The following is a 26,970-nucleotide window of genomic DNA, read 5'->3' as shown; positions in this document are numbered from 1 at the left end:
TTATTATTATTATATATTATACGATATAGAGTACCTCCAGATTTTTAATAAAGTTTAATAGTTAAAGTGTTGAAATTAAATAATATAAATTGGTAAAAATTAAAAAATTGTTTAGTGTAGTTCATTTAACAATAACCAAAAGAATCGAATTGCGCGCTGATGAGTTTTGAGTCATTTCCGCGTATTTATCGCAGTTTTTAATAATGGCTGCTCTTGACATTATTCTCTTATAGAAATATCTCTAGCTTTTGTCTACTGCTGTGCTGCTCCGTTTTCACAGTCCGCACTATATCTCTTCCAAGACGAAACACTGTTTTTCTTGCAGGAATTGCAGTAAACGTTGACAGAATTGAAGTATAGAATTAAATTATCAATTAGTAATTTTCATCTACTTAAACATATAGCTTTGGAGTGCAAGAATTTGTGAACAATGTCTTCTTCGATTTGGTCGTTCATTCAAAGTTTTGTTCCGACTGTAAAGGCTGAAGACGAAGATGAGGGCGAACTCGTCGATCCCCAAAAGATACTCCGAGTAAGTCGCGTTTAACCATTTCGTTTTTTCAATTACGTACATACTCATAGCAGTCATTATATAACTTCTTTTTAAAGAAGTAATGTTAATTTTTCAATTTTATGTATGTTGATTCCAATTATTTACTATTTTGGTTACATTATCAATCCATGAGTGTGTACCTGTAGTATAATGCTTATTTACAATTGTCACTAAAATTTCAGGAAAAATGCAAGGAGACAAAGAAATGTCAGGATTTAGAAAACAAACTTAATACTTGCAATGATCGAGTCAATTCAAGAAGTCAAACAACGGAAACTTGTGTGGAAGAGGTTATCGACTTCATGAGCTGCATAGATCACTGCGCTGCTAAGACTCTATTTCATCACCTCAAATAAACTTAACATGCTTATTAAAATGCAAAAAACTCACTGATAAATTATAGTCTTCATTATATTATGTTCATTGTACATAGGAAAACAAAATACTAAAATTTTTCTGTATAATTAAAACTGTAGCTGAACAATATTATTATTTGATCTTAAACAATAAAATTGGAAAATAAAGCAAAATAATTAATCTTGAATTTTCTTGGTAAGATTCACAAAACAAATATCTATAAGTTAGTAGTTTATACCTATAATAATTTACACAAATTCTGATTTATGACGAAATAATAAATTATAGAATTTAAATTTGTTATAAGTAACTACTGTGAAATAATAATTTTTAATAGTTGTTTTACTTTTGACTAAAAATTTGGTTTAGAATTATATTTTTACAAAACTTTTATGTGACAAAATGTTCAATTATTTAAATTATAATTATTCAATGGTTGAAAATCTACCTTATCACCAATATTTTTGTAATTTATAATTTCTTAATACGAATAAAAAAATTTCCTTTTCTTATCTCTACTTCCATATAGTTCCATACACATGCCGTTGCATGTTGTATTCACTTGTATATAAATACTGTAGAAGTATTATGTAGTAGTGGTTAAAACGTTAATTGGAGTGTATGTACAATTTTTCCGAAGTAACCTGATAATTTGTATTACATATAATAGTTCGTATTATAGCTAAATATTATTGTGGATATACTTTAAATGTCAAATAAACTTACAACTGATAAAAATAATTAAAAGAATAAATTTTCCGATTTTCTTTTCTTTCGAGGTTATAAAGTGATACCTCTCAAAATGTAAAGCTTGATTTAATTTTTTACTGTTTTCTCAAGTTTTCTAAATTTCGTTTCAGGTTTCAACGTGTGATACTCATTCAATCATGATTAAATTAGTGAATGTCACAATGCAAGTACGATTTATGGCTACCGGTACAAAACTGCAACAGGCAATGCAGTTAGGACGAATATTCAATAAAGTGATGCAGTCAGATCGTACAAAAAAGTAATGTCGAATTTTGTGTATATTTTATTTCCCTAACTTATATAAATTAACCAAATCCATGAACGTAATAATTAAATTACAGAAATCTTAAGGCAGCAACAGAACCTCCTCCAGTAGTTAATTTCAATAGAGGACCAGTAAAAGCTACTACTCATAAAAATCGACGTGTAACAGTTTTAAATAAAGTTTTTATGAAATATATAACAGATTTTATGGCAACTGGTGAAGTTGGATCAAAATTAGTCAACAAAGGAATTGAAATTTCTCATGTAAATGTTGCATCTGACTTCAGTGTAGTACATGTTTATTGGTTTTCACAAAGTGGCAATATTACTGATGGATCAGTGCAAAAGTTACTCCACGAATCAGCAGGTCACTTACAGCATGAGCTATCACAACTGCGTGTAATCGGCATAGTCCCTCCAATAAATTTTATTAAAAACAAACAGTACAGCGTTGTCAAGGAAGTAGAAGAACTTTTAGCTAAAGTAGATTTTGGAGAAGACTATACACCAACAGCTCACATAATGAATGCTAAAGTACCAACTTTGGAAACATCTTTGTCTGCAGAGCTCAAAACTAAAATTTTCAAAGTTGATGGTACTAATTGCAATTCAAATAACAATGAAATCTATAAATTTGTAATACCAGAAATGAGACAAGATGTTATGGGATTTGATCATTCAAAAGTTATGGAAAGGGTAATTATATTAAAAATTAAATTTCAATGAATTTTATGTTGATGGTATTTGTAACAATTGAATAATTTATGAATGTTCAAAGATCATGGGATCAATAAACAAAGCACAGATGGCTGAACAAAATAGAGACACAGATGTAACAAGTGAGCCAAAAGGCTGTGAGGAACCCACCTCAGAAGTTGTTATTGATTTTATATCTAACAGAGAACAAAATAAATTATTTGCTGATTTTCTGAAAAAACGTAAAATTGAAGAGAAAAAAAAGCAGCGTTCAATAAACTTACTTGAAGTGAAAATGCAAGAGGAAATGCATTGGCTTGAAAGAATCAACGATGACTGGGAGACTATGGGAGATATAAATATCGATGATGGAGATAATAATCACGATTTAAGCTCAAAAGACCGTTAATTTCAACAAAATTTAAATAAGTTTAAAATATTTGAAGTGAAAATCGTATCGTTGTTAATAATGAATAATATTATTTAGTATAAACAACAATTGTAAATAATAATATATTGATTATAATAAATTTTGAAGAGATTTTGGAATGATTCGTAAAAATTGGCGTGTTCGGTTCAATCAGCACCAATTTGAAGCACATCAAAACAAACAGCGCAGACTCTAACTGGCTTGTTTTGCCCGAATTTGAGAATTGGAACGTCTTGATCTGAACATCTGCTACACAGTATTCTGCCGCAATGACGACTGTAAACGAGAAAAAAAGAAAATCAGCAAAGAACAAATATCAGCCGTCAATTGAGAATACTTACCAATGATGTTTGCGCATGGTTAACGAGAACTTGGTGCCGCATTCGAGGCAGAGGTCTTTGTCGGCCCAGGGAGCCTCCTGTGTTAACGATTCTAATAATCTGTAGAGGAGCTGTTTGGTAGCCACTTGGTAGTTGAAAATAGTAATACCATCTTTGTTCATGGAGCCCAAGCAAGCACCAAATTTTACGAGAGACCGACACAAGTTGCCGTTACCCTTCATGTAGGCAATCAGTAGCGGAGTGTTGCCATCAAGATCTAACGTTAAGAATTTGTCAACGACAAATATACTAAACTGCTTTCCATAAATACAAGTAAAATATCAATTGCGTACCTGCATTGTTGAGCGGATACTTGGGCATGCACTCAAAGAAAAGCTCGCATATGGTAGCAGCGTTATCACGTCCGTATCTGGCGAGTTCGTGCAACGGATTACGGCCTTTAAGATTGACCGCTTCAGCATCCAGAGTGCACTCGGTGAGCAGTGTCCTGACCACGCTTACGTGACCCTCCCGCGTGGCTACGTGAAGAGCGTTGTCGCCGTCGGCATTGATTGCGTCGAAGTTAACGTTATTCTGATTGATTAAAAGATCGTTTGATGAGATCGAATTTTAAAAGACGAAGAACAATGAAAATTACCTGAAGAAGCGCCGAGGTGATAGCGGCATGGCCATGCTTGGCTGCATGATGAAGTGCGGTATTACGATAGGCATCCTGATCGTGCACCCGAGCTCCAGCGAGGATAAGACTTCGCACGAGCATCTCGTTGCCAGTAGCCGTGGCGAGTTGCAGAGGTGTAGTCTGCGTCTGGTCCTGCACTCGCGAGTTGACGTCGACCTGGATCGACAGCAGGAACAGTATACTCTCCATGTCGTCGCGCTGTATGGCAGTGTGCAGGAAATTGCGACCCTTGTTGTCGAGCTGTTCGGCGGCGGAAGGTAATCGGGCGAGGATCGCCTGGGCAGCTTTGTTATTGCGCCGTGACAAAGCCGCGGCAAAGGGACTCTGAGCGCGTTTGTCGCGGAGGGCTAGATTAATGTTCGGATGGCAGAGCAGCAGTGAAGTAATGCGCTCGTGCTGGTTCTCGATAGCGACATGCAGCGGCGTTTTGCCCTCAGCGTCACGGGCATTCACATTGGCACCGTGCTCGATCAGAGTCTGCACCAGTTGCTCGAGACCCCACTGGCAGCAGAGGTGCAGCGGCGTGCATTCATCTCGAGCCTCTGGAGCCGTGGTCGACGCGTCTGCAGTTCCAACAAGAGACCGTCTAGGCGAGTTCAGATCGCAGCCGCTGCGTACCAAAAACTGCCCGACGTCCTCACGGTTCTCGTCGATAGCACGATGCAATAGGCTTTGCTGGCAGTTGCGCAGCTCTGGATGGGCAGTCCAGCAGTCGGGATCGGCGCCATGGGTAACCAAACATGACGCAACGTCGATTTGTTCGCTCTCGAGGGCGTCCCACAAGGGACATCCGAGAGAAGGATCCGCTCCACGGCGACAGAGTGCTTCGGCAACTTCGGCCAGTCGACAGTGTACTGCCAACTGCAATGCTGTCTTGCCTACTGCCTCGGGGCCAGCACCCATAATCGAGTCGTTCACATCCCTTGCAATTTCAAAGCAACCATGCGAAGAGCTTAATATCTTTTCAAGTATCTATGAGTGATTTGTTATATTTCTGTATATATCTATACGTTAGACCCATCGTTAAACTTTTATTATTACGTTACCAGAAAACGTTTTGGTACATCTTTTTAAATAAAATACTCGAATGTAACTATGGCTCGAAAGTTTCCATTGCTGAGACTCCATTCATAGTTCCGAATAGTTTACCAACGAGCAACGAGTAAATCAATGCATTGCGAACACTTACTTATCCCAGAGCTGGCCGGATTCAATCCGCGCGTTCACGTCGGCCCCACGCTCCAGCAACAGCAGTGCCAACGGAGCGTCCTCCTTGAGGATGGCCTGGTGAAGAGCGGTGCAACCCCGCTGATCGCGAAGTTCCAGCGACGCACCAGCCTCGACGAGAGCTTGCACGAGCGGCCTGGCGTTCTCGCTGCCCGCCGTCAAAGCTAAGCTCAGTGGCGTGTCGCCACGTTCGTTCCTCGCAGCCAGCATCGCTTCAGGCTCGCTGGCGCCACCCAACAGCGCCCTCAGTGCCTCGATCCTCGCGTGGCTCACCGCCAAGTGAACGGCCGTGTCGCCCTGGCGGTTGCGTTCGGCGAGCATCTGGGGTCTCAGTCGCAGCAGCATAGAGCAAAGCTTCGCCAGGCCAGATCTGCTTGCCTCGTGCAGCGCGGTCCAACCATCGCGGTTTCGCGCCGCGAGTCCTCGGGATCCGTCTCCGCTCTCCGCGTCCCTGTTACCGTCGTCGGTGCCGAGGCGCTCCAGCAAAAAGAGAGCCGGCCCCTCGAGTGAACGTCGAGCCAGTCGGTGCAGCAGGCAGTCGGCTTTCTCGTCCGGATAGCGGGGATTCGGCTGGGCGCCCTTGGCTAAAATCAGTGCGGCGCCCGCCTCGAATGCTCCACCGTCCGCGGGTTCGATCTCTAGTGCCAGGCACAGCGCTGTGTCGCCGTCATTGGTTCGCGCTTCCACGTCGATCTCCGCCAGGTCCAGTAGCAACTCCAGCAGCGACTCGTTCCGCTCGACCATACAGCAGTGCAATGGAGTCCTGGGCACAAATTATACTGTTGGTGTCCCCGAAATCTTTGCGTGATTTAGAATCGTGATCGCGCCTAGCCGTTTTTCCGTTCGCGGTCAAGCCATTGCAATTAAAAGCGCTTCTTGTCGACAGATTCGATGCCGAACAAACGCAGTCTCTACCATGGACGCTAACGTCGTCTCTCACCATCCATCGTGAGTGCGAGCGTTGGGATCAACGCCAGCCCTTAGCAAACTCCTGGCCACTTGCAGCATATCGGCGGAGGTGTGCTTGGCGAGAAGGTGGAGCGCCGAGCGGCCGCTCGAAGCTTGCGCCTCGTCGATCGGAGCGCCGCGTCTGCCGCGCTCCAGTTGCTCGACGATGAACTCGGCCGCGTAGGAGTCTGCTTTGACGATCGCCGAGTGGAGCAGCGTCAACTCGCGCGGATCCTTCGCCCTCAGATCGGCCTTGTGCTCGACGAGGCTGCGCGCCAAACCGGGCTGCCGCGTTGCCAAGGCTACTTCTAAAGCTCGCTCGCCTTTGTTGTCCAGTCGATTCACCGCTACGTCCAGCTGAAAATAGAAAAGCGGGCTTCGCATCAAGCTCGTGGTGCCTCCGCGAAATAGCTCGTTCTCCCAAAAGGAAAGGAGATATCGCGTTCGAACCGAATACATAATGCACATGTTCCTTCATATAAGTACGACACGCAACGACAAGAGTGAGCTAACAGCGAGAGGCGGGAGAGGGGGGAGGCACAGCGCGAAAGACGTGGCGCGGACGTTATTGCAGTCCGAACTTGCGGCTGCTGTGAATTTGGCCACTGTTGACGATCAAAAATTCGTGGCACATATATCGTGCGGAAACCACAGTAGTCTGCAGTGACGAATCGATCGCCGCCGAATCGGCCGAGCGACGCATCCAGAGCAGGCAACAGTCGCACAAAGAGCCGTGAGTCACGCTCGGAGACGAGTTCGACTCTTCTGATTATTCCTCTCTCCGCGGCGACACGATTTATCATCGACTTCCATTCCACGATAGTGCGCGTGCCACATCGTCGAGCCGCGCTTGATCGCGCGTACGCACTCATGTATTTTTCGCCGTCGGCGATCGAGCTTCTTCTCGAGCACGGGGCGATTCGCTGTCAATTATTAATCGAAATTAGTAACGAACGAAATCGAGGCGATGACGACGACGACGACGACGGCAACAGTTGACAAAAAGAGGATGGATTATCTTTCGAGGCTGCCAGTGGTAATTATCACGGGTGAGCCACGTACCATGGATTTCTCTTTCTCCAAAGTCGATCTTTAGCGCACGTCATTTTTTTTTTTATTGACATTCTTACATGCTCGTTCCATGACAGCGCTGTGCCTTCTACCGTCGGCGCGTGCTATAATCTGCTATAGATGCACGGTCCATCCGCCGCAGTACATGAACGAAAAGGATCAGCCCTGCTCCAAATTCGACGCCGGCCCAAGCTACTATCAAAACTGTCCGACGTCAACATTTTGCCTCAAACGCATCATTCACTACAAGCTCTCCAATGGATGCAAGTATCGCTCGTATACCAATTTAGATGACCAGTCTTGTGAAAGGACTCATCGAGCGTTCGCTCTATGGCCTGCGTCATCCTGATGACGCGTTGTCAGCTAAAGAAAAATCCAGCCATACGTCTTGTTTTTTGTTTTACAGCGACGATCTCTATTTATGAGCGGGATTGTGCACCACAGAAATACGTCTTTCAAGATTACAGCACTGACGATCGGAGATGGCACAGCAAAGAAAAAATCGATACCCAAGCTTATACGGCAGGATGTTTCACGGGAGAGAACCGCGGTGCACCCAATGGACCTTCGGAATATTGTTACTGTTCGTCGAATTATTGCAATACCTCTGGACCCATAATTGATCATCGTGAAACCTTCGTTTTTCTAGTCACTATCCTCATTTTACGTTGTGTATTATTTTAAGTTTTTTTTCTGTTACTTAATCAAGTATTTTGCATTGCGTTTGATACTTTAGATAGGTTCATTTCTTCGAGATTGAAAGAACAAGCTGTTTGTGATACTAATTGTAATAATAGACAGTGATATTATAAATTTAATTATGAATTACCAAAAATATGAAAGATATTCTAAGATAATAAAGAGAAAAAAGATGTATGAAGATGTGGTAATTTTTTTGTCAGTAAGTACTTACCTCAGCATTGTGTTCAACCAAATATAAAAATACGACATCTTCACGTTCTAGTCTAACAGCAAAATGCAATGGATATTCACTTTTTGCCTTCAACAGCTGATACAATAATGATCCAGGCATTTCTTTAAAATCTTCACCATTGAGATCATCCTAAGATTACAGCGAATTTAAAAATTTTAAAGCGCAATTTGTATTTTATAAATAAATTCTTATTTGAAACATTTACCCAATGACAAGAAATTAATGAGCTACAGTGGTCTCTTAATTTTTTTGTTCCCAGCTCCTCTGCAACTGTGTACAGTTTCACACAATCCTGTAACTTTACACTTCCTATTAAATACCTTTCGCATTTGTCCACCAATTCTGTCAGTCCAAATCCTGCAGCTGCTTTCATAAGCTCTAGTGTAAGTTGATCTTGACCAACCGTGTCAGTATATATCCATTTTAACAGGACTGTTCCAACAGTTTTATCTAGATGTTTCCAATCTAAAGAAATAAATTACTAGTAATACAAAGTTATAAAATTTTAATAAATGTTTTGTAATATACCAAGAAATGTTTCCTCTGACAGAGAATTCCATAAATCGCTTCGCGCTGCAAATACAAATTTGTGAACAGGAATCTTCTTTTCTCCCAATAAAACTGTCATATCACTGAAAATTGTAGTTATTATTATGACTAAATTAATTGAGTAATTGATATACAATAGTAGATAGTTTTTAATCTACCTATAACGATGTTCTCCATGTAACAATGCTATTTGAGATAAGAGTTTTCCAATAAAACTTTGATCTTCTTTTGATGCAGTGGCAATGGTGTACTTCTGTTGTAATTCAGTGTAATTATTGTAAAGATTAACATATTGCTCTCTAAGAAGAGCCAAGTGCTGCTGCCACTTTTGTGAGTCAGTTGAATCTTCTGAAATAGAAATAAATATTAATAATTTGAAACATTAGTAGTAATGTATTCAAAGCGTATATCATTTATCAAAGTATACCCATTGTGCGTAGATGAAAATTCGATGTCCTTCTTTTGATGAAATGAACAAATAATTTATTGATTCAATTGAATGGAACTTATCCAGTAAAAAGTGATATCATATTAAAAACAAACATGTGTATATACTAGGCACTTTTGGATTATTGAATTCATATAATGAAATTCCAATAAATCTTATTTATGCAGTCTTTAATTATCACGGTTTAGAAGAGAAATATTCTTAAAGCTGTACAAATTCATGCAATCTTTGCTTAACAAGAAATGCAGTTACTTTCAATTCCATTTTTTATATTTAGATACGAATGTCCAATCCGATACGCCCCTAACATATACTCATTTTTGATATTATCGTCAACAAATACTGTCTCATCCAGCACGTAAGAAACAGCAGAGTGATAAACAATGGAACAAGTAGAATACTAACAATTTGAAAAATGTCGGTTAATCTAGTTTTAGTTATTTCCATAAAAAATTGGATTTTTCAGTAATAACATATTTACTTCACAGATTATAAAGAATTTTTGATAAGGCTTTTTGCTCGTTAGTAAAATGACACCGCGGAAGCTCACACACACATACATAAAGCATATATATAATATGTATACATATATATAGTCAATCACATTTTTAAGTTACTAATTTCAACACCACACTTACTCAAACTAAACTCAACATATCCTTCTTCAAACAATGATTCCAACTTTACCATCTGCTGTATATAGATGTATACTTAGTCAATGATACCAACCGCGATAACGATAAGTAAATCGCAGTCACAACACAACTGAATTTGTCATAACATAAATGTAACAAACCTACTCTTCATACGACATAAATAATGGTGATGAAAATTTAGTTAATTCGCACCAATTTGTAATAAAATCTCGTTATCACTATTGTGAGTATATGTTCATCTCTGATGACAATTGTAACAATTCTCTATTTTATTAAATAAACAAGTTGATGAGAGGGGTATATTATTAACCTATTGCAGTTTTAGATTTGTTTACAAGATGATAATATAATGTTATTATCATAGATTGTATTTAAAAAGATATAATATTATTATAATAATACATACACATGTATGCACAAATAAACACCAAGAATTTATATTATTTGTTAGAAACTGTTTGTGTTTTAGATAGCTGCTTACATAGTAGTTGAAAAATGGAAGCCCAAGACGTTTATTATAATAAAAATGAGTATGTAGAAACTGTAAGTATAAATTATTAGTTATTTTGATTATATAAATCAATTATTATTGAACTAACAAATATGCAAATCATATTTTTAGGCATCAGGCAATAAAGTAAGTAGACAGACGGTTTTATGTGGTTCACAAAATATTGTTTTACATGGAAAGGTTATCGTACAATCAGATGCTATAATCAGAGGAGATCTGGCTAATGTAAAGACTGGTCGATACTGTATTATTGGTAAAAATGTAATCATTAGACCTCCATTCAAAAGATTCAGCAGAGGGTAAGAGAAAAATCTTGTCAGTTGATAACTTGAAATAGAATTAAACATTTAAAGTTCATTTCCACATGTAATAATTCAGGATTGCATTTTTTCCACTACAAATGGGAGATCATGTATTTGTTGGAGAACGTGCTATAGTTAGTGCAGCAGTAGTAGGCTCTTATGTTTACATTGGAAAAAATGCAGTTATTGTGGGTGATTTTATTTTTAATGAATAAACTTTACTTCTTTTACCAATTCTATTCATACTTAAAATATTTAGGGAAGGAGATGTGTGTTGAAAAGTTGCTGTTATATTGAAGATGGTGCTGTGATTCCTCCTGAAACTGTTGTACCTTCATTTACAAAGTTTGCTGGTAATCCAGCGAAATGTGTCGAAGATCTTCCAGAGTGTACTTTAGATTTAATGCTAGATTTTACAAAGAATTACTATCAGCACTTTATACCAGCGAAAGCACCGTAGACATTTTTTTTGAAGAACAATATAAAGGTAATTTTAGAAAACTTCCATGAGTTATTGAAGAACACATTTGAAGTTGTATTATCCACGTCGATGTTAATTACTTTTTTTATTTCTATTGTAAAAATATTTATTTACAATAATAGATGAAATTTTTCGAAAAATCTATTTTTATTTAAAAAATATCTCTCTTAATACTTATTTAATTATGAAACAGTGTACAAGTGATAACATCTAGTAATAATAATCTTAATTACCTATTCAACTTGTAAAGTTATTGTTCTCAATACTACTCAGACAGTTATTTAACTTCTCCTGTAAACTCTCTGCTTTTGTACTTGTATGAAAATTATTTGTTAAAATATTACTTATAAATAAGCTTTATTTAAATTTCTGTAAAGATAAAATGTATGATGAATATGCTGTCTCATCACAAATATTCTCAGCAAAAGACTCAATATTTCATAATTTCGATAAAAATGAAAACTCCCTTTTTTTTAACACAATTATTTAAGATATCTATCAAAAGATAATTCATTTAGACTTTGGTCTATATATCAAGCTTTTTGTAATTATTCTGACGTTACAAAATATTTAATTTAAAGTTAAAATTCTTATTTAGGAACAGTCTGACATACGGCGCTTTTCAAGATTATGCATTGCATTTTTCAAGAATCATAATGATAATTTTAGTTATTATAAAGTCACACTTGAATTCTAAATTATGAAATCAAGTTGATTCAAATTTCTTTAGTCTGTCGCAGATTGCGTTACATTACACTCGATTTCGATATACAATCCAATTGAAACCTGGTATTTTGAAAAGTGCCACCTACCAAGGAATTATTAAAAAGATAGCAGGTATAAAAACATCAATACTATACTGTAATTATTCACGTGTGATGCACGATTCTTTTACAGCCTTTAAATATAGTCCACAAAGACGACACCCTCGCCAAATGATAATTTATCAATTGTGCAAATACATGATGTCAGCATATATACTTGAATGCTTAGTGACGCACTATACTTCTCTGGAATAGTCTATTTTTTTATGTTGAAGAAGTAAAAACAATAATCACTATCGTCTTTGCTGATATTACAATTTCAAAGTATGAATCAGTTGAATAACGCAATTAGCAGTTATAATGTTTTTAATTTCATAACTGCTGAAGGTGTTCCTTTCAACCTCGTCGTCCCGTCTTTAATTCTTGTAAAATAATAGCGAGGCTGCTTGAAATGCGTGACAAATGTGAGACATTACATCTTGATCAGTAAACCAAAGGTGCAATCGTGTATCCATTGTGTCAAGTAAAATACAACATTGAAAAGTGCGAGCTGAGAGTAGTACATCTTCGTTGATAGGGAAAGAGCTTTTCTTTACTACTGCACTCGGTATATTTTGAGAAATTCCAACAAGCTATAGATAATTACAAGAGCACCGATGTAAAATTCAATTAGCTGCGTCCGAGTTGAGAAAGTGTTTCGCGTTCAAAAAACAACTTGGGCATGAAGCAATCGTATCAAGAGACCAAGCGACGTAGTTTGATTTTATGATTGAGATGATTTGCCTCGTTGAAGTTAATTTATAAAAATGAAATTCTCGCTCTTCCTTTGTTGCTCTACGAACGCTATATTCAAGGCGACTTTCGAGAATGAAAGTACATTAAGATAATATCAGTAACTAATTCACTTTTAATGGCTTAATCTTTCGACGTACCGGACACGCGTTCCAAACAGTTCAATCGGCTTTTCTTTTCCCGTTCGTCTCGCAGATGCAACATGCCGCGCCATGGCCGCGCGGAAAAATAAAAAGAAAAAAAATAACACGCTTGCTAATCTGACACGCGAGAGCGAGATTAGCAAACGCGCCGCTTGGTCGGATTAGTCGGATTATTAAATAAAAGCGGCGAGGAGAGTGGAAGGCGTGTCGGCGGCGAGCGACGAATAGCGTGCGCCGTAATCGCGCTGCGTGAGGACGCGATGAACAGCGCGTGAATCCTTAGCGTCACGTTCTTTCGCAGTCAGGCCGCATCGGGGCTTATCTCGCGTTCCGTCGCCCAATGAACGTCTCGCCAGTCATTCCGGCTTAGCGGCGCTGACTTGCAGTAATAGCGAGGCTCTCGGGCATTGCACATTGTTGACCTGCTTTCGGAAGCGATTTTTCGCGATCGCGGGCACGATTCGATCGACGACGATTTTGCCGCATCGATCAGGCTTTCCTGGCCGACGATCGATCGACGCCCGATCGACCGGATGAAGGATGAGGCGCGCGCGATCGGCCAATCGAGCGACGCGATATCCATCGCCGCAAGCTCGACGATATCTGATTCTCCTCCCGTCGAATCTCGTTCGACACGCGAGTTGAATGTCAATGCGCCGCTTCCAACGAACGCGCGCGCGAGTAAACAACGAAGCTACGCCCGCGCGGATCGGCGCCAACGACCACATCGCTCGCAAGCGACGCTCGAACGAGCCGCGAACGGCATTTTCGTGAAAAACGGCCAGGTCTGGTGCTCGAGTGGCGAGCGGGGATCGCGTGTGAACCGGCGCTGTCGTGAGGACGATTACGAGCGATTAGAGCCGTGAATGGGCAGCCTTTCGAGACGCTCGTCGCCCGTTTTCATCGCGCCAAGTGGCTGTCTCGTGTTTGCTCAATGCTAAGCACACGCACACCGGCCGTAATCGCGTAGTCGCCGCCGGCGGAGCGAAACTCGCGCGAGAGCCATCGCAGTCGAAAACTCATCATTCCTAATTTCGGCGCGTCGTTCTCCGCGCTGCCGCAGGCCTTCCCTCCCCTCTCTATCGATCGTAATCGGCCGCGCTCTGGATATGTGAGCACAGCGAACCTTGAGCCTCGCTTTACGAGAGACAATCGACCATTATTCCTCGCTCGAGCGAGCGATCCTCGTTAATTGTTACGATTACGCGCCTCATTATCCGCCGAGCGCTGCATCCCGCTGTGCACTCGACGTTTATTGTTTTATCTCCGCCATGAACGCCTGCGAGGTCTCGAGACTGCTCCTCGCGGCGATTACGATAAGCTGTTAATTTTCGTCGCGATTGTTTCGTGCTCGACGCGTCCGAAAAAAGGAGTTGCGAATCGCTCGTCATTACCAGATCGTCGACCGAGCACGGAGATCTGTGTTTCCGCAATGAAAATTGTAGTATATCCGCTGTTTTGTGTTCTCTCTCTCTCCCTCTCTCTCTCTCTCTCTCGTTCTGCCTATATCGCTCGACAGACATAATTGAGTTATTGATCAATCTTGCCGGGTCAGATGTAACTGTCTTTTGTTATAGTTGCGATAAAAAAACGCTTTTGCATTTTAATACGAAACGTTCGTTTTATTGACTAGGAAAATAAGGAATTATTACTTTTACATACATGCGCGAGTTGTAGCACTCAAAAGTATTATAAATTCAAAAGATAATTTGTAAATTTGTCAGACTGCGATAATTGGAAAAAGCGTGTCGAGCCACGCAAACTTTTCCGGCCGAGTGAACCGGGGGTGAAATCGTATTTCTGCACAGCGGGGAGTCGGCAATTTGGTAAAAGAAAACAAAAATGAAGCAGCATAGGACGTGACGGGATCCTAAGGCTATCCGCTGAGAGGAGCGTCGAGCAGCTAAAGTGTATAACGCTGCAAAGAGGTGTTTTTATTGAAGAAACAGAGGGAGAGAGCCTTGGAAGGTGCAACGGATTAGCACATAATCGGAGCGAAGAGCCGCGAGCGAATGGGGGTCACAGTTTCCTGCTTAGTCGCAGCGGGCATTTGTCATTGTTTATGGACCTCGTTCGGTTGGTCGAGAGATCTCAGGCTAAGCGGCTAATTGCGTCCGACACTTGGCATTCCTCGTCGTTACGCCGTGAGCAATTCGTCCCGAAGACAACTGGCAACGGAATAATTCTGCAGAGCACGGCCAAATATTGACAGGCCTCGGCAGCGAAAACAAAGCCACGAGATGAAAGAGTGCGGATTGGAAAAGAACGCGGGCGAGAGCAAGCCAGACAGGTGGGGGCGACGTCCCCACTTCTTGACGGCGCGGTGTTCCCCGGAATCCGGCCGGGGCCCCTTCCTCCGCGCTCTATCTGTCGGCCGCGCGCGAGCGATCCATGTCGAAAGTTATAGGTGTCGCCCGTCCTGCGAGCCGGTCAAATATCGCGCGCCGACCGCTCGGCGGCCCAGTTCCGCAGTGATCCGCACGACCGCGCATCAACGCACCCACGCACCGGCACACGCTGCCCCGCACAACATGCTGGACAACGGCAAGAGCAACGGCGAAAGCAAGCCGCCCCTGGGCGCCGAAGTGCCCGGCTGCTTCGAGGACGCCGAGCTGCGGCCCCCGAACCGTGAGTCTCTCTCTCTCATTTCCGCCTCGACAGCGTCAGCCGCTGGCCGCGCTCGCGTTTCCGTCGACGACTCGCGGCGCTTTACGTCTGCGTAGACCTCTACGTGGGCACTCGCTCGATGCCGCCGACGGAACACCTGTTAACACACGCCTCGCACGACCTGGCTTCATGATACAGGCGAGCGCGCCAGGAAGAAAGCCATGCGCGTTCAGAATTTAACTTGCCGGCATGCATTGTCTGCCTGTAAAGACGGAATCGCGCTACACCTGTATCTGGCAACAACAATAACTAGGTAAACATTGACGTAGCGCGCGCGTACATTTGTTCATCGTCGTTGTCGTTGCAAAAGAGCGAGAGAGAGAGAGAAAAGGGATAGGACAGCCAGTAATGCGTGATGTAATCGAATTATTAAACGAGAAGGCTGTAAACGCCGGTCTTTTTCCAGCAATGCACTCGAGAGATGGCAAGATAAGGCGTACCGAGAGAAAGAGACTTATTTACTCTTGGCGGCGTTTGTCAAATTTTCCTCGCGCTACTCGACTCTCGATGAGCATTACACGAGGCGATAAGCCGTACACTTGTCTTTTTTATGGCGGGGATTAGCAAACACAGCGCTATCGTTACATCGACGCGCGAGCGCCTAATAACTTCCGCGCGCAAATTGCGAGATAATGAGTGCCGCCGCTCCAGAAAATTATAGAATGGAACTCGCGCGCCGAGAGAGAAACGGCCAATTATGGGAAGGCGCTCGCTTGGCGATCGCCGCGGATGCGAGGACGAAGAGCCGAGCCGCGCGCGCGTCGTTTTCACGGCCGCAGCCGAAAATCCACGTCCCGTCCGCGTCGATCTCTCGCTCCACCGCGCAAGGCGGCGCGCGAGCGTGCTTAGCATACGCGGCGCGGCGACGATTTCGCGCGGCGAAAGTGTGTCGACTTGTCTCCGTGCCGGGGAAAAACCGGACGAGAGGCCGGAGCGCTCGTCGAGGGCAGGTAGGACATCGGTGATCGGCGACACAGAGAGATCGCCGATAACGCTGCACCGGCCGTGCGCGCGGCCGTTCGCGAGTCGCGCGCGCTCGGCCGGATCGCGCACGCGTGCGCGACCTTGTCGTTGTACCGAGCGCGGACTCCCGCGAACGATCTCGTTTCGCCGAGTCGTCGAGCACAATGGGTTGCGCAACGCGAGCCAACTATCGGATCGGAGTCCCGCCCCCTCCCCCTCCCCGATATTTTTAGATAAACAGGTTGCCTTTTGAAAGCTTGCGTCGATCGGAATGTGGAATTTACTTATGTATCACCTGGCATCCCGGGAGCCCAGGAGATAAAAATTCTGAGGTATTTCCTCGCGCGATGCCACCCGGATGTACTTATACGAGTGTCCCGCTATAACTATTTTGACGGCCGATACCCTTGGTTTTCCGCGACCACCAATTGCCGTTACGTCTTCTCTTCCCTCGACAATTCAATTAGCGAGCGGTTACGTGTCCATACCGCAATGTCACGAGTTTCCAATATCCTTAATGCGCGGCATTTCCAGCGACTCGTAAAATGCAACGTTTTAACTGATCTTACGAGAAAACCATTGCCACCTTTTGTTCGAGCGCATGTTTACCTAATCGTAATTACTAGAAAACGATCGCTCTCGCGTGTAACCTTTTGTTTTCGCTCTCGTGTTTACCTAATCACCAATTGGAATTTTGTCCGACTTTGGTCGTGCCAACAAAGCGCTTGGGTCGCACGCGGAAAGCCAGCGCAGCGCTTTGGACGCGGCGAGTCTCGACGCGGGACTGCACTGAAAAAGGCTGCCTGGTCAAGGGAACCGGCGACAGAACGCGGAACGCGCGGCAGTCAAGTGCGCGCGTCTGATTAGCCGCGGGTACTAGCGCGCTCGGCGGCTACGGCGGCTCAAGCTCGCCGATCACCTTGACATGGTTCGTTAACCCCTGACTCGATGCTGTGCATTTGTGCTCTCTGTAGGATTTTTTTCTCCGTTCCGCGCCGCGAGCGCAACGTTTGTTGCGTTGATTATTCGTTATCGGAGAGGTCGCGCCGGATTTTCGGAAAAAAATTGCCGACGGTTGCGCAAACCGCTTCGAGGCATTTGCAAGCACGCACGCCTGCGTCAGCAGAACAGGCGAGAGTCGGCCGCCGCGAGTAGCGTCTCCGACCTTCTCCGTGGCGCAGTGGAAAAACCGCGAATTTTTCGACAACTCCAATGCCGTCTATATCCGCTCGGAGATGCACTTGCGCGCCTGTTAATTTACGACAGGCGCGCGATGCTTATCAGGGAAACTTTTGCCAGGGAGACGCGCACACAGGTGGTCTCGGTCGATTCCCGATATGAGTCAGTCAGGCCTGAACAGACGACGAGCCTTTCGATGCCTTGTCTGACTCCAGACAAATATTTGCTCTGGGAAAATGCCGCAGACTAAACGTGGCGACGACGAGACATAACTTGTAGCTTAGCACTCGAAACTGCAGTGGCCAATTCGAGCCTGGTCGTTCTCTCTTTCTCTTGTTCTGGGCATTCATAAGCATTTCAGAGAGAATTTAAAACGAGCACGTGGCCGGGACGCTGCCCGCGCGCAGCAAACATCGCCGCGGTGTGGAGGGGAGATGCAAGCGCTCTCCCGCGCGCCACGGGGAAATCGTGCGCGTTCGGCTGGACTCGGCTGCAAAACAGCGCCTTGCGCCGACGCCGAAGACTGCCGAGGAGGACGCGCTTGCACGTGGTCGCTCGCGGCGCCGCGTCGCGTGCTTTTACAAGAGCGGCATTAGTTCTTTCGCACGAGTGAGTCTTCGGAAGTAACACCGAGAGTAATCATCAGCGGTTCGTTGTACGTGCGCTGTTGGAATTACCAAATCTTGGCAACGAAGTTGCGTGAAAAAGCGTTCGCTTTGGCGTTTTCTCGAGAAAAAGGTGGTACGACGCGAGCGCGGAAAATCGATCACGCCAGATGTCCGAGTTTAAAATGTCGCGTGTAAAATGGTCGAAGAACCTCGTTTGATCCAGTCACTGCCGTCGTTGTTCGTTCGCTTAAGTATTTGATAGCCGTCGCTTGCTGGCGAGAGAAGAAGCGGACAGCAGTTGGCAGACTGTAGTTGGCATACGACAGAGCAAAGTGCTACAAGTGCTATAAGCGTACACGAACGAAGAGCACGCACACACGAGCACGCGTACACAGACACAGGCGGACGGACAGTGCTGCACTTGCGATGCATTTGCGAGCGTATGTGTGAGTTGCTGTTAGTGTGTGTCTGTGTGCGAGGCAGTGCAGTGCGCGCATCGCGGAAACGAACAGCAGCCCCCCGCGTACACTCACACAGTCAGCAGTTCGCGGTTCGTCCTCGTGGCGAGAGTGCGAGCGAGTGAGAGAGTAAACGAGAGAGAGCGCGCGCGCTAATCGAGAACCTCTCCTCTCTTTCTCTCTACCTCCGATCCACTGTAGTCCGCGCTGCGCGGCTTACGTCAGCCGTGCTTCTCTCTCGTCGCAGTCTGAGGAGAGTTACTCGGGGTACAACGTCGGACTCTCGAATAGTCGAAGGAGTCTATCGCTCCGACGTAGTTGCATATTTCGGTTGGTGCGTATTCCCGCGTGCGCGCCCGCTCGCCCGCTCGTCCGCTCGCTCGCTCGGTCGTCGTAACGCCAGCCAGCCAGCCCAGCAGCAGCAACAACAGTCGGACGTCGCGCTGACCGTCTCTGTCTGTCTGTCTCTCTCTTTCTCTCTCTCTCTCTCTCTCTCTCTCGCTCTCTCCACGCTCACGCGCGGTGCGAGACATGAGCAGAAACGGAAACGGGCACGTGCTAGTGTGGGAGCAGTCTGGTCTGGATGAAGCAGACCGGGCTCGCTCCATGCCCAACATCACCACTGTCGCCAGCACAAACAACGTTAGCACGCAACCACAGAGGCCAACGCCACTTTCGCCCGAATGTCCCAAAGGTAATCGGAGTCCTCCTTGGCTGCCAAAAAAATGTCCACAAGTTATTATGCCTGTTCTTATTTGCTTCTCGCGTTGCTTGCTCACCGATTTCTCGCAGCAGACCTCACGAGACCGTGTATACTCAAGATCAGCCATTACGCCGCTCGTTAGTCACGCACACAAACACACCTACACTCTCTCTCTCTCTCTCTCTCTCTCTGGCACTCTGCGTGACATGTACCTATTTTTAAAAGCCCGACCTTTTGCCTTTTACGATCGCCCCCTTCTTTACCTTCGATTCGCTTGTCGATATTTACGCGCGCACACGCGCCGCAATTTCCCCATCGCCGATAACCGCATCAATCCAATTGGAGTAATTTCGATAATCGAGCGCCGTGGCTTTAATTGTCAGGCTCGTTCGTGCGGAAACGCGACAGCTCACGTGCAACGTGCTCGTTACGCGTCGGCGTGTGCATCTGCGCGGACAGACGGGCAATTTTCATCGAAAACTGAAACAACAGTGCAACACTTGCCACCCGAGTGTCTTTTCCAGACTTCGCGAGGTAACGAAGGGGCGTTCGATCAAATCAGCCGCCAGCCACGTGTTCTCTTTCTCTCCCTCTGTCTCTCTTTCGCGCCGACTTTAACTTGTTGCATCGCCCTCGAACTTTGACTTCCCCCACCGCTCTCCCTTCTCTTTCGTTGTAGCTCGCGCGCGCTCCTCGTCGCGGCGCAGGCTGCGTTCTTTCGGCGAATTTCCATGTTTTCTCCAAGAAAATGCGCGAGCCCAACGGTGACAAAACGCGCGTCTGCGGTCGATCGCTGACCACCGGTCATCGGGATGGAGAGGGGGAGCGGAGATAGTATCCTTGAGGCGATCTTCGATTACGTAACAAGCAGAAGCGCTGACTCGAAGGCGCGCGGCTAGCTTAGCACGTGTTGCGCGATGTGTAACGCCTCTGCCGGCGAATCTGGTTTCAGGGCTGATCGGCACGCGCCACGTGGTGACGTTCATGCTGTTCCTGGGCATGGCCAACGCCTACGTGATGCGCACCAACATGTCGGTGGCGATCGTTGCGATGGTCAATCACACGGCCATCATCAAGGCGGAGGACGGCCACAACGAGACGCAGGTGAGCGAGTGCGGCGAGGCATTCGACAGCCTCAACGGCACGGCGGAGGACGGCGACGGCGGCAGGAGCAGCGACGGCCAGTTCGCTTGGGACGCCCGGCTGCAGGGCTACCTGCTGAGCTCGTTCTTCTACGGCTACGTGATTACGCAGATTCCGTTTGGAATCCTTGCCAAGAGGTACGGCTCCAAGTACTTCCTGGGCGTCGGCATGCTCATCAATTCCGTGTTTGGCCTGCTGGTGCCCCTGTCCGCCGAGTGGGGCTACTACTGGCTGATGGCCGTGCGCTTCATCCAGGGCCTCGGCGAGGTAAGTGTCCCATCCCGCGTGAGCTCGCGTCGGCCGTCGGTGTGCGTGTGCGTGCGTTTGCGAGCGAGAGATGTTGTGTACGCGAACGTCTCGTCGAGCGTGAAAGCGGCGTCGTAGCCTCGTTGGGCGCTGGGTGTCTCGAGAGCCGCTATCTAGCCGGACATTTCACCTGCGTGCGAGTGTGAACGCTCTTTTGATTGCTCGACGGCGATTTGCCCCCTCTAGGAATGGATTATCCCTATTGCAGGGTCCCATTGTGCCTTGTACTCACGCCATGCTGGCCAAGTGGATACCGCCCAATGAGCGCAGTCGCATGGGAGCCTTCGTCTACGCCGGTGAGTAATCATCCGCCCTGCAGCCCAGGCCGCCCAGGCCGCCCAGGCCGCCCAGGCCAGCTTGGTCAATTTGTCCATCGTATGTTTCCTTTGCAGGCGCCCAGTTCGGCACGGTCATCTCGATGCCGCTCAGCGGTCTGCTCTCGGAACACGGGTTCGCCGATGGCTGGCCCTCCATCTTCTACGTGTTCGGCACGGTCGGCACCATCTGGTGCATCGCCTTTTTGATGATGGTTCACGAAGATCCCGAGTCCCATCCACGCATCAACGAAGACGAGAAGAAGTACATACTCAGTGCTCTGTGGAGTGGCACCGGCACGAAGGTTTGCAACAAGCCTCTCTTCTTAGCCCTTTCTACCTTTCTCCTTGTTTTGCGCCTAACTGATTTCGTCGCTTTTTCTTTTCTCTCCCTCGAACAGTCGCCCACGGTACCCTGGAAGGCTATCTCTACGTCGCTGCCGTTCTGGGCTATTCTCATCGCCCACATGGGTCAGAACTACGGCTACGAGACTCTTATGACGGAGTTGCCCACCTTTATGAAGCAAATTCTACACTTCCATATCAAATCGGTAAGAAGTTGCATTGGCCCGCTGCTGATAAGTTTGGTGAAAAATTTACACCTCATCTCACGTTTCGCTCATCGCGACATTAATCATCGGCACGTATCCAACTTTATTCAATGAGTGGCAATAAAACTCGCTTTATCTGCTCAATTTCTTTTAATTTCACGCGACAGCGGTTTAACATACTTTCTCGGCAACGGCTCGTGCAGTTCCCCATACCATTTTAGAGAATCAGCAGAAAGTGACGAGCGATCATCGTTTCTTAGCATAGCCGTTAAACCTTAACTGATACTAGAACACTTTCATTTTTACAGAACGGTTTGGTGTCGGCATTACCCTACTTGGCGATGTGGTTGTTCTCAATGGTGATATCACACGTAGCCGACTGGATCATCTCGTCCGGACGCCTCAACCACACACATACTCGCAAGCTCATCAACAGCATTGGACAGTTTGGTCCAGCATTGGCCCTCGTGGCCGCCTCCTATACTGGCTGCAACCCTTGGCTGACCGTCTCCCTGCTGACCATCGGAGTCGGTCTCAACGGTGGCATTTACTCGGGTTTCAAAGTCAACCACCTTGACATCTCGCCAAGGTTTGCCGGCGTTCTCATGTCTTTCACCAACTGCCTGGCCAATCTTGCCGGTTTGCTCGCTCCAATCACCGCAGGATATGTCATCGTCGGCACGGTATGGCTATATCTCAGCTTCTTTGTGGTATTTCAACTTCACTTTTCAATATTTTTCGTTATTAGCAGCCCACACATACTAAGTGGAGAATAGTGTTCATTCTGGCCGCGGCTGTCTACGTACTCTGTGCAATGTTCTATATCATATTCGGCACGGGCGAACGGCAATCCTGGGATAACCCAGACAATGACGAAGTGGAAGAAGATGACAAGGACTCCGAGCTGCGTACTGTCAAAACGATCAGCGAGACGCGGCACTGACCACAACCACTTCCTGTCCAATCATCCTTCAGCCCAGCTCTACCGATCGCCAATCTGTTCATTCTTCTTGATCTTGAGTCGTCAGCATCGGAACTTAAAAATCGGACAAAGACAGGCATTCTATCGTTGGTTGCCAGTGCTCGTGGCTGTTCTCATCTGTCACATCTCAGAATAGTCGGACACTATAGGCATACTACGCTAGTTCTTCGCCTTGTAACTCTCATTCGTTTATAATTGTTCTCGCGCATCGTCGTCCATCCCCTTCAACTTTACCAGTTGCCAAAATCCGACAGTTTGCGCGAGCGCGCGCGCCTTTATACTTTTGACGCAGCCGCGATATATGCAGATCTTACGTAATTTTTCAAATGATATTTTGAAATAGTAGCTTACAGCATCCTTTTTCCTCTTTCTGCAACACTAATTACATTTTCTACAACTCTTTTTTTTTCTTTTTTTTTTACGTTGAAATGTGTACTCTCAAAATTTTTACGTGCTTACACGTGCGTACGCAGGCCAGAACGTATCGACGTACTGTAGAGATTTGGCTAAAACAAAAACAAGATTATCTGCCAGGAAATGAAAGAAAAATTTATACAAAGATGAATCGGTCGCTGCTATGGCTGATTTCTGTACGTTGTGCTTAGGGTACGTATTTATATTATAGTAATAGTAATTGTTGGTAGCAAAAAAAATTTTTTCTGCTAAAGTTCCTAGAATTTTACTTTAAGCGAAATTCAATTCAACCCGTGTATATATGAATACATATGTACATACTTTCAAGGAAGTCTGTTTAGAGAGCACAGAGATCGAGGTGTTTATTGCTCATTACTAGCCAACAGATCTCAACGAAAAATACCTGTAAAAGAAATCATAGATCAAATTTCTTATTATATAAAATTTCATTTTTTCTGTTTGCTGATTTCACTTAGTCATGCAATGATGTACGATACGCATCATGTATGCTTAAGTTAGATTGTGCAGTTGTAGCCAATCATTAACAAATCTTCTCTCAAATATGTACAGTTGTAAATATAATTTATTAATACTTCGAGGAAATTTATAAATGAATATATATATATATATATATATATATATATATTGCAGTTAGCTAAACTCCACTAAAAAATTATTCGCGTGCTTCATTCGATACGACCAAAAAGGATAAATGAAAAACCTAACATCTTCCGTGTACCTATTATGACCTAATTCTTATGAATAACGACTAGGCAACAGTATTATGTGGAACGAATAATACGTTCACCAATGGTTGATTAATTAAATTGAAAAAAATATATTATTTTTTTCTGCCACTTTCGCACAAAATAAACCAGCAAGATAGGCATCGTGCTCTTGCTCGACAACGGTGCGCAGATAGTTTTGTACATCAATTTTGTAGATATTTTATCTTTAAGATTCTTTTAAGTTATAGGTTGTAGATTATAATTATCTTTTATCTATTTATATACATACATTATTTTATTTGCAAATACAAAAACGAAAAAATTAGTTGTAATTATTTTGTTCTCGTTGTTTTTTTCTTTTTTTTTACATTTTTGTGACAGTAACTTTCTCGGTAGCTTATTAAGTTCATTGTGTATATCAAAATTTTGATAATTCCTTAAAATAGTTTACGTACAAACTGATGCATTTTTTTCATTAACAGCTCTGGTATTATAGTGCAATGTTTTGAGGAATTGATCAGCTTATATTTTTTATCTTGTTTCTACCAAAGTTTAACTAAAAACTTGATGAAATTTTTGATAGAATAGTTGTATTTGGAGATGTAAAAAATAATTCAATGAGGTGCTCCGAAGAGCTATATTTTTCAAATTACTCAAATCATATACTGTCGTATTACGCTTGAAAATGATCGATGATGTAATGTAACATTTTTCAGACCCGCTTTTGTTTTCTAACTTGTTATCTCAAGTTTGCTACATATTTTCCTGCTTGTTTGTATTTTAACTGAATTTAGCATTTTTTTCATGGTCCATACGCAAACTTTGTAATTTACTTCAGAGTCGTAAACAATCGCGGTTCGGATTGGTAAGTCTCGGAAAAAATTCGCTCGAAATATTTTAAGAAATACAAACGCACGTGAAAGCGTTCAATGCAACATTACTTCTTTTATTGTACATTTTATAAATTGCATTGCTTTTTTCAGAATTCAATGTTTTTATAATGAAAGAAATAGATTGTTTTTAGATACCTTTCCGGTCAAATTGCAATATTTTTGTACTCAACGTAATCACAAACAGCCAAATATTTGATCAAACTGATATAAGTTGACAAAATGTAAAAGGTTCTGCTTATTCGAGACTGTTTTATCATTTATTTAAATACACAACAGCTTCAAGTAAATCATCATGGTAAAGCATTTTTACTTTAAATTATGATGCAAAGACTTTATGACGTTTAGGTGAAACATATAATAAGAGCATTCGAACAACATATCTTAAATCTTGCGCACCAAAAAGATTACATTGATTACAAAAATTTCAAATTTCGACCAGAAAACATCTCAACTAAATAAGATTTGTTCCTATTCTTGTTTTTGTTTTTTTTCAAACAAAAAGGCTTATATATGTGTATACGTATATATAGTCATTTAACCATTTAGTGGTTTTGTCGAAGTCTGTGATTACTGAACTACTCATCATGTGTACGTTCATATAAAGTTTATAAGCGTTAAAACAGATTAGACAGTCTATTGTTCATATTAGCATTATACTTGAGTCAGTTTGCGTCAACTGTTATAAATGTATACATTTGAATAAAAAGATAGTGAGTGTTATAACAAACATGTAAACATTATTTTCTTCTGTGTTTGTAAATGAATGTTTCATTTAGAGAAAAGAGAGAGAGAGAGAGAGACATGTATACGAGAATGGCGAGCGATATTTTTATGCGAATTATGCGATGTATGAAACAATTTTTACAAAAGTTTGAGGGTCATGTATGTAAACTAAAGCGTGCAAAGTAAAAATCTTATGCATTGTATTTGAGCGCATAAGTTTTACACACTTCTATCTTGTCATGTGAAATAGTTCATCACCATTGCTACTAACTTGTAAAATTTTTTTAAAATTTATTTTTACTTATTGTTGAATCATAAAATTGTCTACCACTATTTAATAACTGCCTTTCAGTATTTGAAAACTCATGCCTTTCAATATTTAAAAATTACTTTACAGAAATGAATAATGATTTTGAGCCGACTATGTTTCAACACGTTTTTTCTCAAACTTAGATAGATATTGTCGCCATCTTTGCATCGTTCAGTTACAATTTTCTTTTGTATTTTGTTCCTGCTATAGAATCTTTTGCACGTTGCCATGCAATATACTTCGCTAATTTATTTCCTTTATATGTATATTATGTTATTAGGTTGAATATAGAAACACATAGTGGCTAATCTGTTGAGAAACAAATTGCAATAAGTACATGAGGGAAATCGCTTAAATTATTTGCTATTAATTTAACTAGTTGATATTAAGAAATTCTAATAGTGTTACAATTGGTAGATCAATTGAAAATTTTAGTTCAAAATTTTACTATTCACATATACTACTCACATCGAACGTTCTGTAGAAAAAATAAATAAGGGCGTAAGCAAAATAATTTTTGTGACTGCATAATTTTCAGCGCTTTACATGAATAAGTAAAGCATGAAACTTGTAAATGATTATAATTCAATGAGATGTGATATAAATATACAACTAATAAAATTTACATTCTTTACAACAATAGAGAATATCTTGTTCAGATAACTTTCAAAAATTACCGATTAACAATATTGTAACAAGTATGCGGTGACCTGAATGTACTAGATGTGGTACAGGCAGCAATATAATTTTAATATAAAAAAAGGGAAGAGAGAGCCCATATAAATGCATTATGAAGAAAAGAGTGAACTTCAACATCTAACTACTTTTATTAATTTTTCAATGTAATATACAGATACCCAAGCAAATTTGTTCAGAATATTAGTTTTTAAGTTATAATTGCATAACTTTTGTTATAAATTTTACAACCTTATTTCATACAACAGTTTTTTTTTCATATTCGTCATAATCGTTGATATTAGAATACAAAATTAATTTGTATTGCGCGCAAACAAACACCTAATAGTATGACTAGAGATTATTAATAATTAAAAAACTTTTATGTATGAAATTAATTGTGTTTGGTCGTTTATGAAGTGTAGTAATTATAAAAATCGGTTTCCAAAGAAATTAT

At 43.1% G+C, this 26,970-nt stretch overlaps 5 protein-coding genes across 12 annotated transcripts; 4 read left to right on the top strand and 1 right to left on the bottom strand.

Annotated features, from left to right (window-relative positions):
- Nucleotides 1-254: 254 nt before the first annotated feature.
- Nucleotides 255-1,087, top strand: LOC131662784 (cytochrome b-c1 complex subunit 6, mitochondrial-like). The gene is made up of 2 exons (XM_058932703.1): nt 255-532; nt 736-1,087. The coding sequence occupies exons 1-2, from the start codon at nt 431-433 to the stop codon at nt 907-909; spliced, it is 276 nt and encodes a 91-aa protein (XP_058788686.1). The 5' UTR covers nt 255-430; the 3' UTR covers nt 910-1,087.
- Nucleotides 1,088-1,495: 408 nt separating this feature from the next.
- Nucleotides 1,496-3,174, top strand: LOC131662766 (uncharacterized). 3 transcript variants are annotated; one of them, XM_058932673.1, is made up of 4 exons: nt 1,496-1,579; nt 1,771-1,919; nt 2,002-2,620; nt 2,703-3,174. In XM_058932673.1, the coding sequence occupies exons 2-4, from the start codon at nt 1,798-1,800 to the stop codon at nt 3,027-3,029; spliced, it is 1,068 nt and encodes a 355-aa protein (XP_058788656.1). In that variant the 5' UTR covers nt 1,496-1,579; nt 1,771-1,797; the 3' UTR covers nt 3,030-3,174. The 3 variants fall into 3 exon arrangements, with proteins under 3 accessions (XP_058788656.1, XP_058788657.1, XP_058788655.1); XM_058932674.1 differs by having other exon boundaries at nt 1,500-1,529; XM_058932672.1 differs by having other exon boundaries at nt 1,523-1,689.
- LOC131662765 (rabankyrin-5) lies at nt 3,054-9,782 on the bottom strand. Of its 2 annotated transcripts, XM_058932671.1 has the most exons (12): nt 9,653-9,781; nt 9,227-9,258; nt 8,958-9,147; nt 8,779-8,882; nt 8,456-8,715; nt 8,230-8,379; nt 6,238-6,602; nt 5,260-6,060; nt 4,029-4,992; nt 3,724-3,964; nt 3,392-3,647; nt 3,054-3,326 (listed from the first exon to the last, which is right to left on the bottom strand). In XM_058932671.1, exons 2-12 carry the CDS (start codon nt 9,228-9,230, stop codon nt 3,197-3,199), a joined length of 3,465 nt encoding a protein of 1,154 aa, XP_058788654.1. In that variant the 5' UTR covers nt 9,231-9,258; nt 9,653-9,781; the 3' UTR covers nt 3,054-3,196. The 2 variants fall into 2 exon arrangements, with proteins under 2 accessions (XP_058788654.1, XP_058788653.1); XM_058932670.1 differs by having other exon boundaries at nt 9,227-9,782.
- A 214-nt stretch (nt 9,783-9,996) lies between these two features.
- On the top strand, nt 9,997-11,558 carry LOC131662803 (dynactin subunit 5). Of its 3 annotated transcripts, none has more exons than XM_058932743.1 (5): nt 9,997-10,126; nt 10,377-10,446; nt 10,526-10,713; nt 10,793-10,904; nt 10,976-11,558. In XM_058932743.1, the coding sequence occupies exons 2-5, from the start codon at nt 10,399-10,401 to the stop codon at nt 11,174-11,176; spliced, it is 549 nt and encodes a 182-aa protein (XP_058788726.1). In that variant the 5' UTR covers nt 9,997-10,126; nt 10,377-10,398; the 3' UTR covers nt 11,177-11,558. The 3 variants fall into 3 exon arrangements, with proteins under 3 accessions (XP_058788726.1, XP_058788727.1, XP_058788725.1); XM_058932744.1 differs by having other exon boundaries at nt 10,355-10,446; XM_058932742.1 differs by having other exon boundaries at nt 10,008-10,126; nt 10,373-10,446; nt 10,976-11,526.
- A 3,731-nt stretch (nt 11,559-15,289) lies between these two features.
- On the top strand, nt 15,290-26,957 carry LOC131662800 (putative inorganic phosphate cotransporter). Of its 3 annotated transcripts, none has more exons than XM_058932737.1 (7): nt 15,290-15,524; nt 20,427-20,884; nt 21,132-21,219; nt 21,316-21,542; nt 21,639-21,788; nt 22,097-22,471; nt 22,537-26,954. In XM_058932737.1, exons 1-7 carry the CDS (start codon nt 15,428-15,430, stop codon nt 22,729-22,731), a joined length of 1,590 nt encoding a protein of 529 aa, XP_058788720.1. In that variant the 5' UTR covers nt 15,290-15,427; the 3' UTR covers nt 22,732-26,954. The 3 variants fall into 3 exon arrangements, with proteins under 3 accessions (XP_058788720.1, XP_058788719.1, XP_058788718.1); XM_058932736.1 differs by lacking the exon at nt 15,290-15,524 and adding an exon at nt 18,698-19,465 and having other exon boundaries at nt 22,540-26,957; XM_058932735.1 differs by lacking the exon at nt 15,290-15,524 and adding an exon at nt 18,703-19,465 and having other exon boundaries at nt 22,537-26,956.
- The last annotated feature ends 13 nt before the right edge of the window (nt 26,958-26,970 follow it).

This window comes from Phymastichus coffea, unplaced genomic scaffold (assembly GCF_024137745.1).
Source record: "Phymastichus coffea isolate CEN01 unplaced genomic scaffold, Cenicafe_Pcof_1.1 PCOF00028, whole genome shotgun sequence".
NCBI classification, from domain to species: domain Eukaryota; kingdom Metazoa; phylum Arthropoda; class Insecta; order Hymenoptera; family Eulophidae; genus Phymastichus; species Phymastichus coffea.
This window is presented reverse-complemented; position numbering and strand designations above follow the sequence as displayed.

What these genes read in the sequence shown, in the direction of transcription:
- LOC131662784 (XM_058932703.1), top strand. Translation starts at nt 431, where the DNA reads ATGTCTTCTTCGATTTGGTCGTTCATTCAAAGTTTTGTTCCGACTGTA. An exon ending in ATCCCCAAAAGATACTCCGA is followed by an intron (nt 533 to 735) that starts GTAAGTCGCGTT and finishes CTAAAATTTCAG; the next exon opens with GAAAAATGCAAGGAGACAAA.
- LOC131662766 (XM_058932673.1), top strand. Translation starts at nt 1,798, where the DNA reads ATGATTAAATTAGTGAATGTCACAATGCAAGTACGATTTATGGCTACC. An exon ending in CAGTCAGATCGTACAAAAAA is followed by an intron (nt 1,920 to 2,001) that starts GTAATGTCGAAT and finishes ATTAAATTACAG; the next exon opens with AAATCTTAAGGCAGCAACAG. An exon ending in ATTCAAAAGTTATGGAAAGG is followed by an intron (nt 2,621 to 2,702) that starts GTAATTATATTA and finishes GAATGTTCAAAG; the next exon opens with ATCATGGGATCAATAAACAA.
- LOC131662765 (XM_058932670.1), bottom strand. An exon ending in TGGTTGAACACAATGCTGAG is followed by an intron (nt 6,603 to 8,229) that starts GTAAGTACTTAC and finishes TTCTATTTTCAG; the next exon opens with CTGGACGTAGCGGTGAATCG. An exon ending in TCACCTCGGCGCTTCTTCAG is followed by an intron (nt 3,965 to 4,028) that starts GTAATTTTCATT and finishes TTAATCAATCAG; the next exon opens with AATAACGTTAACTTCGACGC.
- LOC131662803 (XM_058932743.1), top strand. Translation starts at nt 10,399, where the DNA reads ATGGAAGCCCAAGACGTTTATTATAATAAAAATGAGTATGTAGAAACT. An exon ending in TTCAAAAGATTCAGCAGAGG is followed by an intron (nt 10,714 to 10,792) that starts GTAAGAGAAAAA and finishes GTAATAATTCAG; the next exon opens with GATTGCATTTTTTCCACTAC. An exon ending in TTGGAAAAAATGCAGTTATT is followed by an intron (nt 10,905 to 10,975) that starts GTGGGTGATTTT and finishes TAAAATATTTAG; the next exon opens with GGAAGGAGATGTGTGTTGAA.
- LOC131662800 (XM_058932735.1), top strand. Translation starts at nt 19,303, where the DNA reads ATGAGCAGAAACGGAAACGGGCACGTGCTAGTGTGGGAGCAGTCTGGT. An exon ending in GGAGTGGCACCGGCACGAAG is followed by an intron (nt 21,543 to 21,638) that starts GTTTGCAACAAG and finishes TCCCTCGAACAG; the next exon opens with TCGCCCACGGTACCCTGGAA. An exon ending in GATATGTCATCGTCGGCACG is followed by an intron (nt 22,472 to 22,536) that starts GTATGGCTATAT and finishes TTTCGTTATTAG; the next exon opens with CAGCCCACACATACTAAGTG.